Consider the following 20,365-nt stretch of genomic DNA (forward strand, 5'->3'; position numbering starts at 1 on the left):
AAAAAAGTGTATTCTCTAAGGCTGGCAGTGCTGCGCTCAAGCTACTCGGAGTTGTATCTTTTTTTTTTTTTTTTGTCCTAAACCTGTGGCGTGATCCTGGCTCAGAAGAGCAAAAATCAGCTGAACTGAAAAATCTAGTTTTCCCCAGCCCATCCTGCCAGTGCGATCCCCCTGCCCTCAGGAGAAGTGTCCTGCAGTGTTTGTGAAATGAGTCACGGAGTGCCAATGAGTCATCCTGTTCAAACCGCCTGGTTTGCAGGTACATTGTGCATTCTGTCCTGTTTAATATTTAACGCCACGTTGTAAAGACCTACACAATTAAATTAGGAAATGGACTGATTTATTCAAGGAAGTAAAACTCATTAAAAGGGAAAAATGGAGGGCTTCTCTCTCAATCATTCATTTTTTGCATTTGTTTGCTTGTTGGGGTTTTTGTTTGGTTAGGTTTTTTAATGGTAAAAAGCATTAGAAAGGCGTGGAAGCTAAAATTCGCACCTGTCCAACAATTGTGTTAGAGACCACACGGAAATTCCAGGTATTTATTGTAGGCATAAAGCAGGGAATCGAAACAAATAAAAGGCTTCATTGTCTTTGCTATTGAGGCGCTCAATGGGGAAACAGAAACAGGAGGTTTCAATCTTGATGTTACAGTGCAACCTACCGATTGACAGGTGGAATTTGGAGTGCGGCTCTTTAGGGGAAAGTACAAGCAGCAACCCAAGGAAACTTCCCATGCATGGAGCAGCGCTATGGATGCGCGGGGGGATCACGGTAAGGAAACGGAGCCTCCCTGCTGAGAAACGCCTGGCGGCTGGCGTGGCCAGGGCGGGAGAGGAGGTGTCTGTCTGTCCGTCAGTCTGTCTGTCTGTCTGTCGCACCTGTCTGCAGAAGCGCCACACGCTGCCGTTCCCGTTCCCGTTCCCGTTCCCATTCCCGTTCCCTGCAGGTGTCCGCCAGAGGGGGCCCGGCCCCCGCGGTTCTCCAGCTCCTGATCCCAAGGCCATTTGGCATCAGAGCAACCAGCAGCTTTCCTTTATTTCTCTTTTTTGCCCGCGGATGTTTCCCGTAGTAAAGCGAACTCGATTATAAAATCCTATGTGACTACTTAGCCTATAAGGTTTTCAATTTCTATGTGAAGTGCAGGAGAGATTAAATGGGCTTTGGTTTCTATGTCTTCTTGCCAAACTCAGTTGCTGCACAGTGAGTTGAACATTCTCTGTCCTACACAGTTAAAGCTACTCTGCTCTGGGGAGCTCCCACCTGGAGTGCTGCATCCAGGTCTGGAGTCCTCAGCACGGAAAAGACAAGGACCTGTTTGAACACGTCCAAAAGAGCGCCACAAAGTGATTAGGGAGCTGGAGCACCTTTCCTATGAGGACATGCTGGGGGAGTCGGGTTGAGTCGAGTCAAGAGACAAGCAGACTCTGGAGAGACCTTATTGCAGCCTTTCAGTACCTACAGGGGGCTTATATGAAATGGGAATGAGAATTTTAGCAGGGCCTGTTGTGATAGAAAAAGGGACAATGTTTTTAAACTAAAAGAGGGTTTATTTAGACTAGGTATAAGGACAAAAATTTTATGTGTGGGTGTTTAGACACTGTAACAGGTTGCCCAGAGAGATAGTGGATGCCCCACCTCTGGAAACATTCAAAGTCAGGTTGGATGGGGCTCTGAGAAACTTGGTCTAGTTGAGGATGACTGCTTATTGCAGGGTTTTGGAGTAGGTGACCTTTACGTGTCCCTTTCAAGCCAAACTATTCTATGATTCAATAAGCGGGGTTGTAGTCATGCAAGCATCATCTCAACCACAGTTATTTATTTATGTAAGGGAAATGTGTTTTAAATTAAGCACAAAAATAGACCTATGAGTAGTACATTTTTGTGTGCTTCTGTAACGCTTTATTCCAGACTGTTTTTTCTCCTGCAGCAATAATTGACAGAACTCTGTTCTGGTTCTTACAGACTACAAAAGCATAGCACTCAAAGCCTGTGATTTGCCTCCCAGGTAGGAACCAGGACAGTCTCAAAGCAGGTAAAAAAGGAATATGTGGGCACAAACACTCTTATTTCTTCCACACACACACAGAATTGTGGCAGTGGGTCTCTCTTTAAAAGCAATTTTGTATGCAATTAAGGTAATATCTGTTTGTGTCATGAGTTGGGTACATCTATGGGAATGCATATATTCATCACTGCTAGATACCTCTGTGTTTTAAGGTTAAATCCTTGCATTTTGGATTTAAAAAATGTGTTGAGTGCTGAACTTTAATTAGAACTTCTGAAAATCCTCCTATTGTGGTTTTTAAATCCTGAACTTCTGACTATACTGTCCCTTGTGTCTACTAGCTGGTTAATCTTCCTTCATATAGTCCAGAATATGAGTGTATTTATACATGGGCAATGTCCTACTTAAAACCATATTTCTAGGGACAAATTGCAAAACCTGTAATCCTGCATGTGGTATATTGCTTTTGGAATGTGCTGATCATGCTCTTTTAGCAAATATATGTGAATATGTAAAACATTGCACCTACGTAGAGCTCCATGTCTGACCAAGGGAAGGGAACCTAAAGTAATACTCAAGTTACAAAGCTGTTCAGCACTGTGTGTTTAAAACAGGGACCAGTTCAACTCTCTTATACGATGAGAGTCATCATGAGGTTGTTACTTTTGCACCTCCATCAAAATCCTCAGATTCAAGGAGAAGAATTAGCATTTTTACAGTCTGGAGCTGAGCTTAAAAATAGAAGTAGAGTTTAATTTTCTGTCATGCTGATGAAATGGTTACATTCTCCAAATATATGCCAATCTTAATAGTAAGCCAAATTAAATGAAGGAATACTTTTTATAGCCAGAAGATTGGAGCTTGTAAGAAATACAAATATTTGTTGCGTGCTGTGCTTGCACTTTCCCACCATGATGCAAGCAAGCTCTAAACCCTGATGTCCACAACTTATCAATTATCATTCTTCTGTGAGTGAAAATTAACCAGTGTTTAAAAAGCAAAATATTACAGATTTTAAACCCCTCCCCCCTGCTGCTACAAAGTCATCATCATTCAAAATTTTCTTGGCTGCACCAGGAAAGCAAATTGGCAATTTCTACATGCTTTTCTTCACAAAGACATAATCTCAGCAAAATCTTTTATTATTCATTATGTTCTGGCATCTCCCAGTTTGGCACTAGCATTTAATTCTGAATACATCAAATCAAGGCAATGCGTTAGGTTTTTACAGTGGTGATTTCTTTCTCCGCTCCAGCCATCTTCTTAGAGAAGGAGGATTTCACACCTAAAATGCTCTCCAAAGAGAACATTCAATGGTCTTTGCATTAGGTTTTCAGGCCTAATTTTTAAAAAATATTTTGGTAACACCTTATGGACAATTCCAGTACCTGACTCAGGCCACAGCAAAGTTACACCAATAGGTGCTTCATTCCATTCCTTCTCCCTCACTGCTTGTTCCTGCCACTCTTAAGTTTAGTTTCTTTAGTTAAATCTGTTCCCTGACCTGGTTCATCTCACAGAGGAGTAGTGCAAATCTTTGAGTTGAGGTACTGTATGTCATACCGTACTATGACACCACTTGTTTAGTGTCAAGTGGTGATTTCTAGGCTAAGCTCTGGTGCCTATATGAACTGTGTAAGTGATTTTGGCTTCAAAACATAAATAAATGTGTCTGAAGATTTTTCTGTATGCATGCTGGAATACACATTAAGGTTGGGTAATAGCATTTGCCAGAATACAGGTAAAAGTTGCTACATAGCCATGTTCTAAATTTTTTTATGGGCACAGTTTCTGCCACTAGAAGTTCTTGATGCTTACATAGTTTTAGCTCTGCTATTGTGTTTGGCCATGCAACACCAGCAATAAGAATACTATAATAGAAAGCATACAGTCTCAGACAGAAGCATCCCATGGGCAAGAACATTTCTGTCCTTGATTCACCATGGAAGTTACATCACTGTAGATGTAAGACTACAAGTCTTCCTAAAAGGTCAAACTTCATGCTTGTTAAAGGTATCAGGCTATATTTTTTTTTCCTGAAATTGGTGTAATCTTGACCTCTGCCTGTGGCTAGGTGGGCTCTTATTCTCATTCTGTGTTTTTCAAAACCCATCTGTATTGCACTTACCTAGCAAATGTATAACTCATCACAAATCCAGGCAACTCCCACACTATATCACTATGGAATTCAACCAGCACAAAGTTCCCAGTGGAGGTAAAGTCTGCAACCTTCTCTGTCCCACAATAAGGGCCAACTGCAGGTGATGTAGGGCGGCTTCCATCATGTATGAGCAAGTAGTCATAGATGCATCTGTCACTATATTCCAGCTCAAAGGATAACATTTTGAGAGATATCTGGAGAAAATACAACCAAAGCACTTTGTTTCCAGGTTGCAGCCTTTTCTCTTACCCATTTTTTAACAACGACAAATACTCTAAACTCCTTGTGTGCAGGCACCATTTTTTATTCTCTGTGTGTGCCACATCCTGATCCCATATGGCAATGCAAATTAGTAGCAAATTATTTGCTTAGTTCATCAGTATTTGGGTTGGAAGGAGAAGCAAGGGACAAGATTGATCTTCTACACTTCACATTCTTTCCTCTAGAGAAATATAAAAACAGCACCTGTGTGATGTTTCAGTTTTCTAGTGGGAGCTCTTACCTAGGGATTATTTTGAAGAAAGCCTTGTGGTACAGGCTAGATTTATAGAGTTCACTTGCACATGTAAAGGTTTTCCCTTGCTGAGCACCTCAGATACCGAGATTCAGCATAAATTCGTAAAATGAATTTCTGCTTTCACATTTTTACTCTGAGAATGCCTGCTGAAAAAGTGACATAACAGCTCTTACTCTTCAAGGGAAACAGAGGTTTCATCAGAGAACAGTGATAAAACCCACAAATTGATTCATCTGTGCCTTACCTTGTATCCTGCTGGAGAAGTGATGACCCAGAAACATGCTCGGTTTTTGGGGTATTTGTTGGGGTAGTTTGGGGAGGTGATGACTCCCTTTGAATCTCTGAAAGTGGCTCCACAATTCACTGAGGAGTAAAGGAGAAAACCAGATATATTAACAAGAGTGTTTTGTCAGTAGAAATGAACTTGCTTACACCCTATTGTATTATTTCTTCAAGAAAAAAATGTGCTACCATGAAAATCTACTGCTGAAGTACTTTATTGCTTCACTTAATGTTTGTATCAGCAGCTGTACTGAAAGAACTAGAACCATGTCTGATAAATAATCTTTGGAGGACAGGGAACAGCTGCATCTAAAGCTGTATCTGACTTTCCAATCGACTGTTACCATATTAGCATAGTATTCTGATGGTACTAGCTGCTCTTCAGAAAAGAATCAGCTCAAGTATTTGAGATTGCCTTATCAAGCTATATCTAGTGCTTTCTAGAAATCACTCCACTGAATAAAGCAAAAAGAATAAAAATAACACTTCTCTGAGACTTCTTCAGTTTATGCGCTAAAGAAGTTTGGATTTTCAATTGAAATGAGGCAATGTTGGGGTACTGCCTTCTTGCTGGAAGCAGGTCACAGCGCAACAGAATTTGGTCTGGCAGTCCAGAATGCATTTGTGTATCTGGAAAAAAGACACCCCTCACGTGACTACAGGAAGCACTGTGTTTCGTGTACATAACAAAAGCTTTTAATTCCGAAAGTATAAGGTACCCAAGGTCAGTACCTCTCTGCTGCATAAAATCCCACAAAACCTTGAATAATGTCTTGCCCTGCTACTGGCTTTGCATCTCATTGGTTGATGTCTCTTGATTGATCCTGCAATCTTTGTGCTCTTTGGCTGCACTGCTCCTATTAATTTCAGTCATTGCATTGTTCTTATTTAAAGACGTTGCTCTGGAGATATGAAGAAGCCTAACAGAAGCTCTCAGAAGAATGTGAGTGAGATCTCAGGATAACTAACATGACAGCCATGCAACATCCCATTTCTGTTTCCTGTGAACCTTCAGACACATCACTGCCTAACCTTCTGCATTCCAGTTGCTGTGAAAATGTGAAGAATGACAGCAAAAAGACCTGGTCTGTAGTGTACAGTAAAAGTTTTCAGTTCTTCTGTACAAATACTGCTAATGCTGCTCTCCAAGCTTTGTACAGAAGTGTTCATACCCCTGTTGTAGGAGGCTCTGAATCCCGTGGCTGTAATGCTCTCATCACTTGCAAACTCTACCAGCATTGTTGATCCAGATGCCACTAAGGAGGGCAGTGGACCCTTCCCACAGTACTTGTCCAGCAAGACAGGGGAGCTCTTGCTGTTCCCATTATAAATTTTTATATAATCAGAAGAACAGTTCAAGGAGCCTTGGAGATCAAAAGCCTCAAACTGCAGGAAAACCTGGAGAAAAAAAAAAGCAAAAGTTGGGTTTAATGTTATACACAGGGAAAGTCTCAAAGCATCTACCTGAATATGAAGTGAACCTTCATATTTATTTTACTATCCATGTATTACTGAAACCTTACTTTCTATATAAAAAGAGCACCGAATTTCACCTAGCTGTCCTATTACTGAGATCCCAGAAACTGATGTTTCACTACTGCTTGTCTTTGAAAAGCCATCCAGTCTGAACTGGATAAAAATTGAGTGAAAGAATCCCTCTAACAGTCTTAATTCTCATGGAAATTATCGAGACTTTCATTTACTGCATAATAAATTAGATATCTTGATCCATGAAACTGACTCCCAGGTGTTACTCATGGTAACAAAATAATGCTGTGTAGCCTGGATACTGTGGTCCAAACCTATTTTCTCCTAATAAAAATTACCTTACTTCGGCGGATGCGGATCAACCACAGACAGCTGCTATTGTTCGGGTATGGGGATGGGTAGTTGACAGAGGAGAACGAGCCTTTGGGTTTAGGCAACACAGAGCTACAGCAATCTGAAGGGAAGAACCAAACAGCATTGAAGAGAATGAAAACTGCACAAAAATATTCCCATAATGCTTGACAAGTCTCTCCAACCTTTTGCAGCATTCAAGCTTGTATAAATTAAGGATAATGCTTACAACTGTATTGCTGTTCCTGGGGTAAAAGTTATTGAGAACCTGCAAGTGAAATAAAGGTAGTTAAGGTACTCACCTGTTTCACCTACTAATGTTTTTTTAAAGACAACAGGGCTTTGCTCACATATTTTAGTTTGCTAAAAAAGGCCTGCATCTTTTGTGAACTTCCTTAACTTCAATCACAGAAGTACTTTCAATGACAGCAGTGCATCAATTTCCATCAGCAACCCTGTGTATTCATAAGTGTACACAAAAATCAAGTTTGAAAACAAGATTTTGTCAAAGCAAAGAGAGGTAGTCACTGAGGGGAAACAGTAACAGACAGCACTGAAGTCAACCTACAGACTTAGTGACTGATATACAAAGTCTTTTATCATATGACTTTTGTCTTTCCTCATCTTTATTTTTTTGCATTTTATGTAACTCCCCAAATTACAAAATGTGAATATATGAGATCTGCTAATAGGAATTTATGACATTTTTCTCTTGCTTCCAACTTTTCCTGAGACAACCAGACTTTCTATGGGTTCTTTTAGTCCCTGAGTTTTTACGTTTTTGTAAAATTTAATTCCTTTCTTCCAAAACATACAGATCTAATTATGAAATTACATAGTAATGGTATTGAAGTGTGATTCATTCCCAGCCCCACTGTCAAGAATAAATATCACTAAATACTTGTTATCACTATCTTTGAGACACATAAATTGTAAAGTTGTCTCATCTGCAGTTGTGAATTTGGAGGAACCACTCCTACCTAACAAACCAACTGAAAGAATGCTGATTCATTCTAAATTCTAATTATTTAACTAAGTTCTAACAAAAGAGCAGAAATTAGTACACTAATACTTAGGTCTTGTTAAGGCTTCTTGCTGTTTTGGTGGAAACTAATTGAATAACATCTCAGAAAAGTCAAATACCATATAAATCAATTAGCCTGTGTCCTGGGAGTTAAAGCAAAACCTGTGTAGGAGCATGATGTTGTAATTGCTCTGTGCATCCTGGCTGAAGTTCCTGTTTATAGAGGAATGCTAAGGATGAGTTAAGAAATGGATGTGACAAGAAAGTAGATGTCTATACAAAATGCCCATGATTTTCTCCTCAGAGATGTTCTATCAGGCTGAATGGCACCCATGCTTACAGCCCTGCAGTCATTTTGTAATTAAGAGAAATCACAAATCTCATGGCATTACTGATGCACATCGCTCTGAGCTATGCTCATGGCTGAAGAGAGCTTACATGCTTTGCAACCTTCAGAGCTTTCCTGAGATGAGAATTTGACAGAGGCAACAACCCTGAGTTCTCTGATGGGTTTTGCTTATCTCAAAGAGCAGGGATTAGGTGAGGATAACTCAAAACGAGAGTGAATTATTGCAAGTAAATAGTCCTTTCCAGGAAGGCAGAAGTTTGGAACAGGACAGTTCTGTTTCTGTTGTAGGGTGAGAGAGACATAGTGGAGGGACACAGGGCTGCTTTCCTTTGGGGAATGTCTGTCAGTGCCTACAGATATCAGCTGTATTCACATGCCTTCTGTCTACAGCACTTACTGCACTTGTAGAGCTTGTTGATTTTAGCTACATCCAAGTTACTTAGCCCTTCTCTCTGCCCAATAGGTATAGAGGGGTCAGGAACTGGTACAATAGTTGGTTTTCCTGGGGTGCTGGAGAAATCATACCTGTAGAAATAAGGAAATCACATTTTACATTGCTTTTCATAGACAGGGACATTCTCTAATTGCATAATCATTTTTTGTGTACCACATAAACAGAATTTTAATGGAAATGGACAAGAAGCTTCTCAGGGAGCAGGTAGCCTTCCCTGAAGAGCACCAGCATGGCAGATATTTGGTCTTCAGCAGGTGATAGCAAGCAAGCAGAAAAAACTGCTCTGTTCTGAGTGAAAAGGCCTTTCACCAATATCCAACAAAATGGACCAAATCACCCCTTCCTGGTTCCTCAGGCAAAGGAGCAGAAATAGTTCTGTCTCAGCTACTAATTGCCTGTTTGCTATCTGCAATTTCCTGCCTTCTGCTAGTCCAGTTTTATTTCATGGTTTTGTTCCAAAATTGTTACTTGCTTGTGGAAATAAAAGAGAAGGTACATGATACAAGCTTGCACGTTATGGACTAAATTGCAGTCTTAGACAATGTTCCCAGATTAACATAAAGCAGCATATAACATCTCAATGATATAAAAAATTCCATCTTTCTTGCCTCTATACTGGAATGTTGTTGGCTGTGATCAACTGTTACCATGTTTACAAAATAATTTAAACTTCAGAACTGGTTTAGACCAGTGATTCAGTAGAGTTAGACTTCAGGCCACAGCCATGTCAAAGGCCTTTAGCAAGAGGGAAGAGCACATTGGAAGAAAATGTCCTATGTTTTGTTTCTATCCATATCAACTCTTGTTTTCCAGGAATCCTGCTGACAAAGGAAGTATGCTCATCCTTAGTTATGTCCATGCTCAATTTTAAATGAACAGCAAAAGTCACTCCCTGAACAGAGCAACAATTTCTTCCTAGATCTGAGCAGAAGACCTGAAAGCTGTTTGCTCCTTTGAAAGGATATCTCAGCAAATAACTTACGCGCCGTAGTGCATCACTGAAGAGTAGTCATAGGGAAGGCCCAGGTTTTTGGAATTCATTTTCCCAAAGTTCCCTTGTTCCCCTGTAAGGTAGGAAAGTCAGTCAGAACAAACATTGCTAATAGTACACTGCCTGCTGTCATAATCCAGAGAGTAACACAGGATACTAATATGTGTTCTCATGAGATCTTGGATCTATCAAAACCACCAGAGATTTCAGTGGGTTTCAGAATATAATCAGCTAAGTTTTGATATAATCAATGAATACACCCTACTCTTCAAGCAAAAGTATTCCTCTGTCCATCTTCATTAGAGTGTCTCCAAACATATTTCAGTGCATTATCTTGAATATTATAAGCATCCAACATATGTCCCCAAAGCAGCATCTATACCTTGAGAGGGAAATCTGGCTGACCACCTAGATGAAAAATTCAAAACTATGCATGGGTGATGTCTTGCTGAGTCCTTTCACCTGTTACTTGCCCCAGAGCCCATGCTACCAGACATGTTCTGGCTTTGTGTCTGGTCAAACCCATCAGCAGTGACTAGAGTGAAGTGATATGACTCACATGAAACAAAAATTCTGTCAGAACAGCTGCTGAACATCTCATCACTTTTCATCTGTTTAACCTTAAAAAGCCAATATGAGATAAGAAGGTGATACAGGGCTGGGGCCCAGGAACAGAGACTGGATTTCATGTCACCTAGTTTTATTTCTCCAAGTTAGGCACTGAAGCTATTCCTCAAGGCTCCCAGGATAGTCAGAGGAGAGGGAAGGAAAGAGAGACACACTTGGAGGGAGTTTCATGTGAAGAAGGCACTTCTTTTTCTCACTGACTGGATATTATGAATATGAATTACATGCTGGGTCTCTTCTCCATGGTGAGACAGGCAAACAAGCACTGTCAGAGCAGGGAGCTGAATGCAGCCAGCCTGGCATTAAGACTAAACCCCTAGCCACTGAGCACTCATTTCAAGTTCTGTACCTTCATTATTGTAACTACAAATGTGGTTTGTAAAGCACAGACCATCTGGACAAGAGTTCAGAGTTGGACATCTTTGAGATCTACCCAACTCAGCTGGCAGGCTTGCAACTCAGCCAGTTAATGTCCTTCAGCACTGGTCCTGGGCTGAGGGCTAACAGATGCAAAAAGAAGATTTGAAATACCAATTAATAGAAAATTTGAGGATAAACATGAATTTGGAGCTTTTCATAGCTGTGAAACTCAGTTAAGGCTTTAACTGTTTCTCAACAACATTGGCCTTCCTGACTCTGTTTTAATCTCAGCCCCTCTTATCTGCCATACTGACTTCAGAAAGAATTATCAGCAAGTGTGCAGCTTTTTTTGAGGTGATGAACAAAGAACACAGTTCAAACGTGGTGAAACACTGAAGCATATGGCTACTGTTTGGCACAGAAGTGCTTTGCTGAATTAGTTTGCTAAATAAAGAAAAAGTGACAGCATCCTGGCTGGACTGAGGTGCTGCCAGCAAACTAGTACCTATCTCATCTCATGCCAAAGAGATCTGGCTGTCTAGACCTGCACATGTTTGGGGACCTACCCCATCTTTTCCACTCTCAAAAAAGAAAAAAATCGGCCTCTGCCAGAATGCAAATGCAATGACTCAGAAGAGCTGAAAAGGAAACTATGGCTGAAGACTCTGTATATATATTTTCTTTTCCCAAAAGTGTAGGAAAAACAAGCTGGGTTTCAAGTAGCTATGTGGACAGAACCAATCAGACTGAATTTTGTCAAAACAAAGAAGTAGGATGGTTTCCAAGGTAAATTGTTGGATAAAAACAAAACCCAGAAAACATTCACAATATGAAACTCCTGGCAGGAGGAAAATAGCTTGTGTGAGAGAGCTGAGATCTGGAAAAGGTCTTGAGGTCTAGTTCTGCACCACCAAGGTCAGCAGGAGCTCTGCCATCAGCACTGTTAACAGCAGCATGTTTTTACATTACAGTCCTCATCAACGTAGCTCTTTCTCCATTTCCTTTTCCCTGCATGTCTTTGCATTTTTTCCCCCTGCAGTGCTTGAGCTGCACACTCTGCATTCCAACTCCCTTTCCACACAAAGCATCTCATTCTCCACCTATGGTGAACACTCAAAACACCAACAATATACCTCCTCTCCTTTGTCATAGCCTTGTCCTCTTTACCTCTTCACCTCATTTATCATTTCATTACTGTGCCTGAATCAGAGCTTGGTTACATCTGTATCCTTCAGGAATTACATCTGAACCTGTGGAGTTCCTTGCAATAATAGTGTAAGATTATATGTGTTTAGTGTATATAACTTCATGTTTTCAACTTCTCTTTGCTAGCCCATCCTTTGCTGACATTTCAAACGTGGCACACCCTTGTTGTACAATGGCAAACAACTCCCAGCAAAATTGCACCTTAACACTAGAGCTGAAACCTCAATAAATAACACAAATGGAATTTACTTAGGATATCATGGGAATAGCTGAAGAAAGTTTGGAGAACAGTGTGTTAGGAATTTGCAATAAAAACAATCAAGTTCCATCTGGAGGAAAAGATGGATATATTTTTAGCTGTGCATGATTTTGAGTAGTTGACTATCATATTTGTTGAAGTGACTAAATAGAATTTGGTATTCAATTGTCCAGCCTCATCTACTATTATTTTCTATAATGAACTAAATAGACCATTGTCTTTTTACAATTGTTATGGGTTACTCCTCAGCTCTCTAACAGCTGTCAGACAAGTGACTCCCTGTATACTTCTGGTATTTTCCTTCTATGTACCACTTTCTCACTTTCACTTGGATCTCTTGCCTTTCTCTCTACCCTGTCCTCCCCAGAGCCTGAAGTCCATGTTCCCAGCTTACAGATCATGGGCACATACCCAAACTATTAATTCTGTATTCTTTTCCATAAATAATATCCACTTGTTTTTCCTCTACAGAATTACCACTCCTGATTGCTCCCCATGGATCCTTCTTTTCATATGTATATGATCCTGTCCACAAGGAGGAAATAATTACAGTCTTTCCTCTCACATCAAGCCAGGTCCCAGAATTTTGCAAATGCTAATGGTTGCATGTGTTTCCAATGCCTCCACATTGAGCCCCTTGTTTTAGGATATGAGCATTTCACTCACTGGCAAGATGCCTAGTGCTGCCTTTCCCTGTTTCCCGGGATAGAATTATTGTGTGATTCCACAACATGCTCTAGAATGTCACACTTCACCCCCCTCAGTTAAGGGTTCCATAGTCTTGCCTCTTGGCCAAGTCTTTGCAACAACATTTTGTAATCCTGATGATGCTGGTATTTTGGGGTCTGGGCTCAAGATGGCAATCAAAATAAAAATATAGAGCTACTTTTAGGCTGCATCTTTCATACTGCCGTAGGTGTAGCCACAGAAATTCCCTTAGTACAAACACTGAACAAGAAATTCCATCACACTGAATGTGCTGCTGCTGCTGCTGCAATTCAGCCAGCATTAATCATGGTTCTTATTTGCATTGTTGTTCACAGGAGAAACATTCTCCTTTAACTGTAAGCATATATTTTCTCTTAAGGTTTAGTGGACATACCTGCCGCTATGTGTTCCCACATAATCTTGACAAACCTGTCCCGATCACTCCGTGCCTGTTCATGGATGAAACCCAGTGCATGGTTCATTTCATGCTGAATTGCTCCTTTATCCATGCAACCATTTTTCACCAGGCCTACTGCTTGACGTCCTCCAATCTTTCCAAAGTAAGACCAGCAGCTAAGAATAAACAATCAATAACCAAAAGGATCGCATTTAGCAAATACAAATACATAGGTGTATTGATTATGTCACCAAGGTTCTCTAGATATATAGCCACAGCAGAGGGACATGCAGTCACTGGCATGAGGTATCTAGACTTCTGAAAGCTGCCAAATGACATGGTGGGAGGGAAATAAAGCCTTTGTGATGAGGAGGGCAAATTTTAAACCAGTAAATTTGCTATATCAAACTAAGACAAAGCAGTATAAAGTGTTAAGCAAAGAACCTGAAACAATTACACTTATTTTAATTTTTTACAACAATTAAAGAAAGTTTCTTATTTTGAATTACATTATTTTGAATTACAGTAATTTCACGATTATAAGCCGCACCATTTTGACCAAAATTTTGGTCCGAACCCGAAGTGCGGCTTATAATCAGGTGCGGCTTATATATGGACAAAGAACAAAAAGTTGCTGTTTTAGTTTGGAGGACAGGTGTCTGCTGAGAAAGGCAGGAACTTCTCTTTGAAATGGAGAATGTAAACCCCCTCCTTCCAAATTATTATAATTTTGAAACCAAGGGGCTTTCAAGCAAAAATATGGGAATTAGGAATAACAGTTCTTTTCTGGGGAAATTAAAATAGAAATACAATACTACAAAGAAACAAACTCCAAACCCTGACAAAGTCAGAGTACAACCTGACACCCCGTCAGGCAGGGTGTTGGTAGCAGTCCCATTAAATGGTGGCTGCATCCTCCTGCAGTGACAGATGTGATTCAGTTGGAGCAGTGCTCCTGCAGAAGGTGCAGTTTCCCTCCGGAGGTCCAGTGGTGATGTGGAGAAATCCGGTTTTCCTCTGGAGTCCAGTGGAGAAAGGGGGTCCCTTAGTGTCTCAAAACCTCTGTTTTTATCTTAGTAAGAAATGTTGGGCTCTTCCTCCTGGCTGGAGCAACTTCCAATGGGATGCAGTAATTTTATCAGTCCCACAGTGGGACTCAGTGGGCCATAAGCAGAAAATGACTCCCTGGAGGAAGGATGGGTTGTGAAAATGAAAAGATAAAGAACAATGCCCCACCTGGTTTCAATGGATGGCCCATTAGCAGAATATCTGCCATTGAGATAAGGATCACTGCCCCCACCCTCAACAGATGGTGATAGAATAGATACCTTTTATCACACTCTGTATTGTAACGTGCGGCTTATAATCAGGTGCGGCTTATGTACGGACAAAGAATGAAAAGTTGCTGGCACCCGGAAGTGCGGCTTATACTCAGTGCAGCTTATAATCGTGAAATTACTGTATTGTTAAATCCACACATACATTTATTCCTGCAGCCTATTAACTGATGTAACTACCAGTATACCTAAAGAAAAATAAAAAATTGTATCTTCTGTCTAAATCTTGACTGCTAGGATGAAAAAAAAAACCCAATTACTTAAATCCAAAACAAACCCAAAAGGAATCTGAAAGACATTTTGAGTACTGCAGCTCTCAGGAGAGGGGAGCTTACCTGTGCCCTCGTTCGACATAAACGTAGTCTGTTTCTGTAGTGCGATTTACAAATTGCACACAGGTCAGTGTGGAGATCTCTTGCAAAGCATCAACAATCCAAGACCTCTCTGTTATTGCTAGAAAGAGAAGGGGGCCAGGAGAAATCTTTCTTGGTTAATCAAAAACCAAGGTGTGTTGATGGGGTGCATTTCTTTCAAATTTCACAGCTCTTTATCATGCAAGCATAGTAAAAAAAAGGGCACCAGACATTCAGAAATCTTCAAACTGATTGGACTTTTATGGGGAAGTACAATAATTACAGCTATCCCATATGCGTATTAATTAGGAGACGGCTGATGGAAAAGAAAAGATTGGCATTGTTCCTTCCATTAGACAGAACAGAAGAAATGAGGCAGTTTCAGATACAAATAGTTGGATTACAGTATCCCAAATGAGCCCGTTGATTGTAGCTAAGCACCAAAACCCTATTTTGTTTATCAGAAAAAGCAAATGCCTGCCTTTGGAACAGCCCCCTCTGGAATCACTTGAGACAGCCAAGGCTCTGAAGATCACAGTGTTTCTATTCAGGTACCAAATAAAGATCAGAGTGTTTATCTACTTTGGAACATTTTGGCTTATTTGGCTTCCTCAGTTATGAATCATCTACAACTGATGTGTATCCACAATTTCCTATTTAAACTTTGGAGAGAGGGAAATAGAGGGAATAGCCACAAGAATATATACTGCAGGTCTAGAGCACATGGGCAGAGAAGCAGCCTACATAACATAGACATTGAGCTTTCCTCAGTCCCTTTCCCTGAGGAACAGGAGTCAGGCTCAGGCTGTATTTTACTTCCACGCCATTTTTTCGCAAGGTAAGATCTTTGAAGAAGGGTCTGTATGGAATTCACTCCTGCAGCCGTTTGCACAGGACAGAGCTATTGACTGAATAGAGGGAATCAACATAGGAAAAAATATCTCCAAGGACTTTTCCTCTATTTTTGCCTCTACAGGGGTTCTAGTGGGGGAATATTTCTATGAGAGATTTGAAAGAAAATTAGAGAATTCAAAAACATGTTCCTAGTGGTAATTTTGACAAAAATACATTCATAATGTGAACAAATTATGCCTCTTCTAATGTACTTGCTAAATATCCAAGTGCATTGTATCTAACAGGAGCAAGCTAATATTTGAAATTACAATTAATTACCTGACTATTGGCCCAAATAAGCACATATTTTAGTGTGATCTTTTGGAGTCTTAGCCAAAATTCCATGGGGCTAACAGGATAGAAAAAGAGATGTGTCAATAAATTGTCACTTGTGCAAAGGTTGTTTTTAGTGCATGCCAGAGAAACCTAAAAAAACAGGGAGGGCAGGGACTGGAAAATCAAGGCTAACTTTAGAACATCCATTTCATACACTCACAGAAATCAGAAGAGATGTTAACTGGAACCTTGACCAGTCCATCTTGTGACTTGGGCCATAAACAACTCTCACAGTTAATTGCACTGCGTCGCCCTCTTCTCAAGAGGATGTCTCCTTCATACACAGCTATTTCATTACCTGGCAGGTGTAGAAAATAAAGAACATACAAGGCACTGAGAAGGCAAATATGTATGCAGAAAGGGAGATGAGGAGGTACGCAGTAAGCAAGATTTTGCATGTTCAGAAATTTGTTTCACTGAAGTTCATTTCCTAATAATATGAGGAAGGATTAGTATGCTAAAATGGGTTAGGTTTGCCTTGCTTCCTGAATAGAAAAGTTTAGTATTAATATAAATGTCATAATGTAGCTGTAATCAAAGTTGTGACTAAATAAACTTTAGCTTAAGAGGCTTTGGGAGCTTTCAGAGGGAAATGCTAAGTGTTATAAGTCATTGTTCTCTCCATTAGAGCTTGTGGAATTAAAGAAAAATCACAATTGACCTCTGTAAAAATAGGATTAATAATACAAAATAAATTACTATTTTTATCATGCATATTGAATGTATATAAGCCATCAATTTCCAGGTTAATTGTGAATTTGACATAAGACATTGTGATGTGCTCCTCAGTTCTGACTCTAAAATACTGGGAATACATTTCTCACAGACAAAAGCTGTCTGTTTTTAGGCAAAAAAATTACAGAAGTTTTGGGTATAGCAGACTTTAGGAAAGTACCATATATCGTATAAGAAAGAAAAAAGTGAAAAATATTCTGATTTTCTAGGGCTGCATATGGAAAAGAACATTTCATGTAGGAATTATTCAATAATTGTTCTTAATTTCTTTATTGCAGCAACCTAAAAAATCACACTGAATGTGACTTTAAAACACATTTGAATTCTGTGAATTGCCTTCCACCGATGGTGGAAAAAAATCCCCAAACATTTTCAGAGAGAAAAATATATAAAATAATGATATTGAGGTATGCAGATGCAGCTTCTTCAACACCTGTAGTTATTTATATAATAATTACAATCAAACTCACCTAAGTCATTCTTTCCTGTAGCTATCTGGAAAAAAGAAAGTGCATATATTTTAGTACATGCTCATCTCCATAGCAGAAAACTTCTATCAAGTAGAATCACAGCAGTAAGGGTTTCTAATTAATTTTAAGATAGAGCAACTCAGCAGCAGCAATGTAAATTCTCAACATCTCAGAGCAGGGACACACCTGGACAGGTTTACTTAGTGCAAAGCTACAGAGAAATGCTAAATGAGTTGGCAGAAGAAAGTACTTCATCTTCAAATTTCCGAGATGATCTTCTCTGCTCTGCAGCTTAGTTCTCAAAATTGTGGTTAGTTTACTTGGGGCAAGTTTTATGGGAAAGCTGCTGCTGTTGTTAACAAGCGTAACAAAATTAGATAACAACAAGTATTTTCACAAAACAAACAAGCTGCAGGACCTCTCAAGAGAATTTCCAGGCTCTCATTTCTTATTTATCTTTTGAAAACAGAGGAAGTGGAGCAATAGGAAAGAAAATTCAGTAACCTTAAAGTGACTCATCTTTAATTCTAAGAAGCCATGAGCTGCTGCAGGTCCCCCAACTACTGACCAAGGGACAGGATATCCGGCAGCAGTCTGTTTACAGCAAAACTCCATCTCAAGGAACTCTTTGATCCATCCACACTGACTACCTGTAATAGTAACTTCTTAGCTTGCTGCCAGGAGACACCCTGCTCTGCAGAGCCCATCTATCTGCCTGTCCCCTCTGTGCACAGCTCCCAGTCAAGCATTTCTGGCCAAGAGCACTAAAAATCTGTTGGGAGTCACAGATGAATCTGATTGTTGGCAGAAATTGTTTTTCCAACATGGTGTATTGCTATATAATCATTACTGACAGAAATGGTGTGTCTTTCTGGAGTCTGCAAACACATAAAATCACCAGGTCAAAAAGTTTTGGCTTCCCAGCTTCTGGGAAACCCTCCTTCCTTTGATGTCCATGAATAGAAACAAGACTAGAAAAGCAGGCTGAATCCTTGAAAACTCACACTGTAAGAGTAAGCCAAAGAATTAGAATATTCATGCTAAAGTTACATGAACATCACCATGGGCAGGCAGATCCTGTTTTCTTCTCCCAGCTTCAGCCCCTGCACAAATACTGAGGGGCTAAGAAAATTGTGAAATGTGTAGAAAATCTTTACAGTAAAAATTTACTGTATCAGATCTTTAAGAAAGAAGCAAGAAAACCTTTGACATTTCCTGCAAAGACAATATTTTGAGGAACCTATGTGGTTCACAGTAAATCAAGATGGCAAGTGCCTTTCCTGAGAGATATATGGGCTGGTCCTTTGTTTTTAAGGAGTATTTTGCTAGGAAAATTTTAGCTAATACTATGTAAAGCTTTGCTACTAATACTTTCATTTTATCCTACTAATAATTTGCTCCTCAACTTTCTAAAACATACCACGTTTCTGTGACTTCCACAATTTATCTGCCTTTATAATTTCCAAAAATAATGAGGTGCAGATAAAAAGAAACCTTTTTTTTTCAGCTGATCAGAGGATGAAGTTCAGAAGTCCTCATTAGTTTGTTATATCGTTAACCAGAGATCCTCTAGTACAGTTCCAAGCAACCTCTCTATCTATTCAAGATCAGGCTCAAAAGAGAGACAGAAGGAGTCACAGGAGAATACTTCTGCTTCTACGCATCTCAAAATGACAGAGGAGAGAACAGAAGTTATTAGGCAATAGAATCAAGAGTACAAGACCAGATCACTGTGGAGAGCCTGCAGCTGGGTCACTCCAGGTGTGCAGCAAGCAGAGATGGGAGGGCCCTTTGAAGTTCTGCCATACAGTTTTGCATATTCATTCCATGGGAAAAAAACCCCTCAAATCAAGAGATTAATCCCATGGTTTAATTAGTTTTCCTGACTGCCACAACCAACTGGGTATTTTTCAAGGCTAATTTTTGGACCAAAGTCTTGTATCACTGATAACACATTATCAGGAGTTGTCTCATAGATGCAAATTTCCTTTTTGATGCTGCTTGTCTACATTATCTGCTTTGATATTCTACCAGAATAATGTTCAGGTCTTGGTTTCATTATCTATCCAAATAATTTGACTACACAGCTGTAACTTGCTTTACTTCTCCCATATGCCTTTTCTTACATTGCAATTGCCAGTTCTCATTCTTAGCCGCACTGTCCTTGATCTGCCACGTATTTTATCCCTGCTATTTGTTAGAAATTTTAATATTATGTTTATCACATTTTTGGGAATACTTACTTAGTTTCACCTTTATTCTGTGACAAAGACTGGGCACTTCTTTCACCATGTAATCCAAATTGCTCTTGGCAAAACGTTAAATGACAAAGTTAGAAAAAACAAACACATGTAGATGTTTAAGTAGAGGGTTTTTACCTAGTTCTGTAACAGTAACTGGTATCATCACAAGCATTAAGTATAGTATGTCCTATGTTTTTTCCATAATGAGAAAGTACAGAGGCATTTTCCTTGGCTAAAGCATTTGAGTGAATGAACCTGTGAAGGGTTCCCTTGCTATGAAGGGAAACAAAATTCAGGATGGTGAACGGCCATGTGATCGTCTAAACATCCAGTGGAATATCACATTAAAGTTCAGTTCCTCAGCTATTAACTCAAAGGTTATGCAGGCAATTTCTAGTGGACAAACAGTTGGCATAACTCAACTGTGTGCTCACCTTAGGAAGCTTATGACTTTTGAGGAGGAATCACAGATAGTTCTACACCTTTAAAGAGGCCAGCTGTTCTTACTACATTAAAAAATCCTAATTTTTAAAGTAACAGTTATAAAAAGCATTGCACTTACTACATGGCAATTCTTTTTAAGGCTGTTTTGAGCAACTCTGCATTTAGGAAGAAGTCAGATTCTGCCAGAAGAGCATTTTAAAATAACTTTGTACCCATTAAGTGAAGCTATTATACTACACTATAACAGGCTGAAAAGAGTTAAACAATAAAAACATACACAAAACTTCTGAGTGTTTAAAATAATGATATTTAAGAGTTAACTGTTTACAGATATTGTGTCTTTCAGGATGCTAGGATTATTGAAAGCATGCAAT

The 20,365-nt window shown here is 39.6% G+C and overlaps 1 protein-coding gene and 1 long non-coding RNA gene across 3 annotated transcripts; one reads left to right on the plus strand and one right to left on the minus strand.

Annotated features, from left to right (window-relative positions):
* The first annotated feature begins 116 nt into the window (after positions 1-116).
* On the plus strand, positions 117-5,962 carry LOC116997907. 2 transcript variants are annotated; one of them, XR_004418262.2, is made up of 4 exons: positions 117-259; positions 652-771; positions 1,963-2,032; positions 5,860-5,962. It is a non-coding gene; the product is annotated as an uncharacterized LOC116997907 (long non-coding RNA). The 2 variants fall into 2 exon arrangements; XR_004418263.2 differs by having other exon boundaries at positions 672-771.
* Positions 4,071-17,559, minus strand: LOC116997906 (embryonic protein UVS.2-like). The gene is made up of 11 exons (XM_033063135.2): positions 17,491-17,559; positions 17,305-17,329; positions 16,260-16,397; positions 14,852-14,969; positions 13,177-13,355; positions 9,614-9,695; positions 8,575-8,702; positions 6,792-6,907; positions 6,138-6,363; positions 4,928-5,046; positions 4,071-4,360 (listed from the first exon to the last, which is right to left on the minus strand). Exons 1-11 carry the CDS (start codon positions 17,557-17,559, stop codon positions 4,130-4,132), a joined length of 1,431 nt encoding a protein of 476 aa, XP_032919026.1. The 3' UTR covers positions 4,071-4,129.
* Between the last annotated feature and the right edge of the window lie 2,806 nt (positions 17,560-20,365).

This window comes from Catharus ustulatus, chromosome 6 (genome assembly GCF_009819885.2).
Source record: "Catharus ustulatus isolate bCatUst1 chromosome 6, bCatUst1.pri.v2, whole genome shotgun sequence".
Lineage (NCBI taxonomy): Eukaryota > Metazoa > Chordata > Aves > Passeriformes > Turdidae > Catharus > Catharus ustulatus.

Bases quoted from the DNA above. Each gene is read 5' to 3' on its own strand.
- LOC116997906 (XM_033063135.2), bottom strand. From the start codon at position 17,559: ATGAAGTACTTTCTTCTGCCAACTCATTTAGCATTTCTCTGTAGCTTT. The intron at 17,330-17,490 runs GTGTGTCCCTGC...TCTTTTTTCCAG, and splicing joins CACTAAGTAAACCTGTCCAG to ATAGCTACAGGAAAGAATGA. The intron at 6,364-6,791 runs GTAATTTTTATT...TTTTTTCTCCAG, and splicing joins TCCGCATCCGCCGAAGTAAG to GTTTTCCTGCAGTTTGAGGC.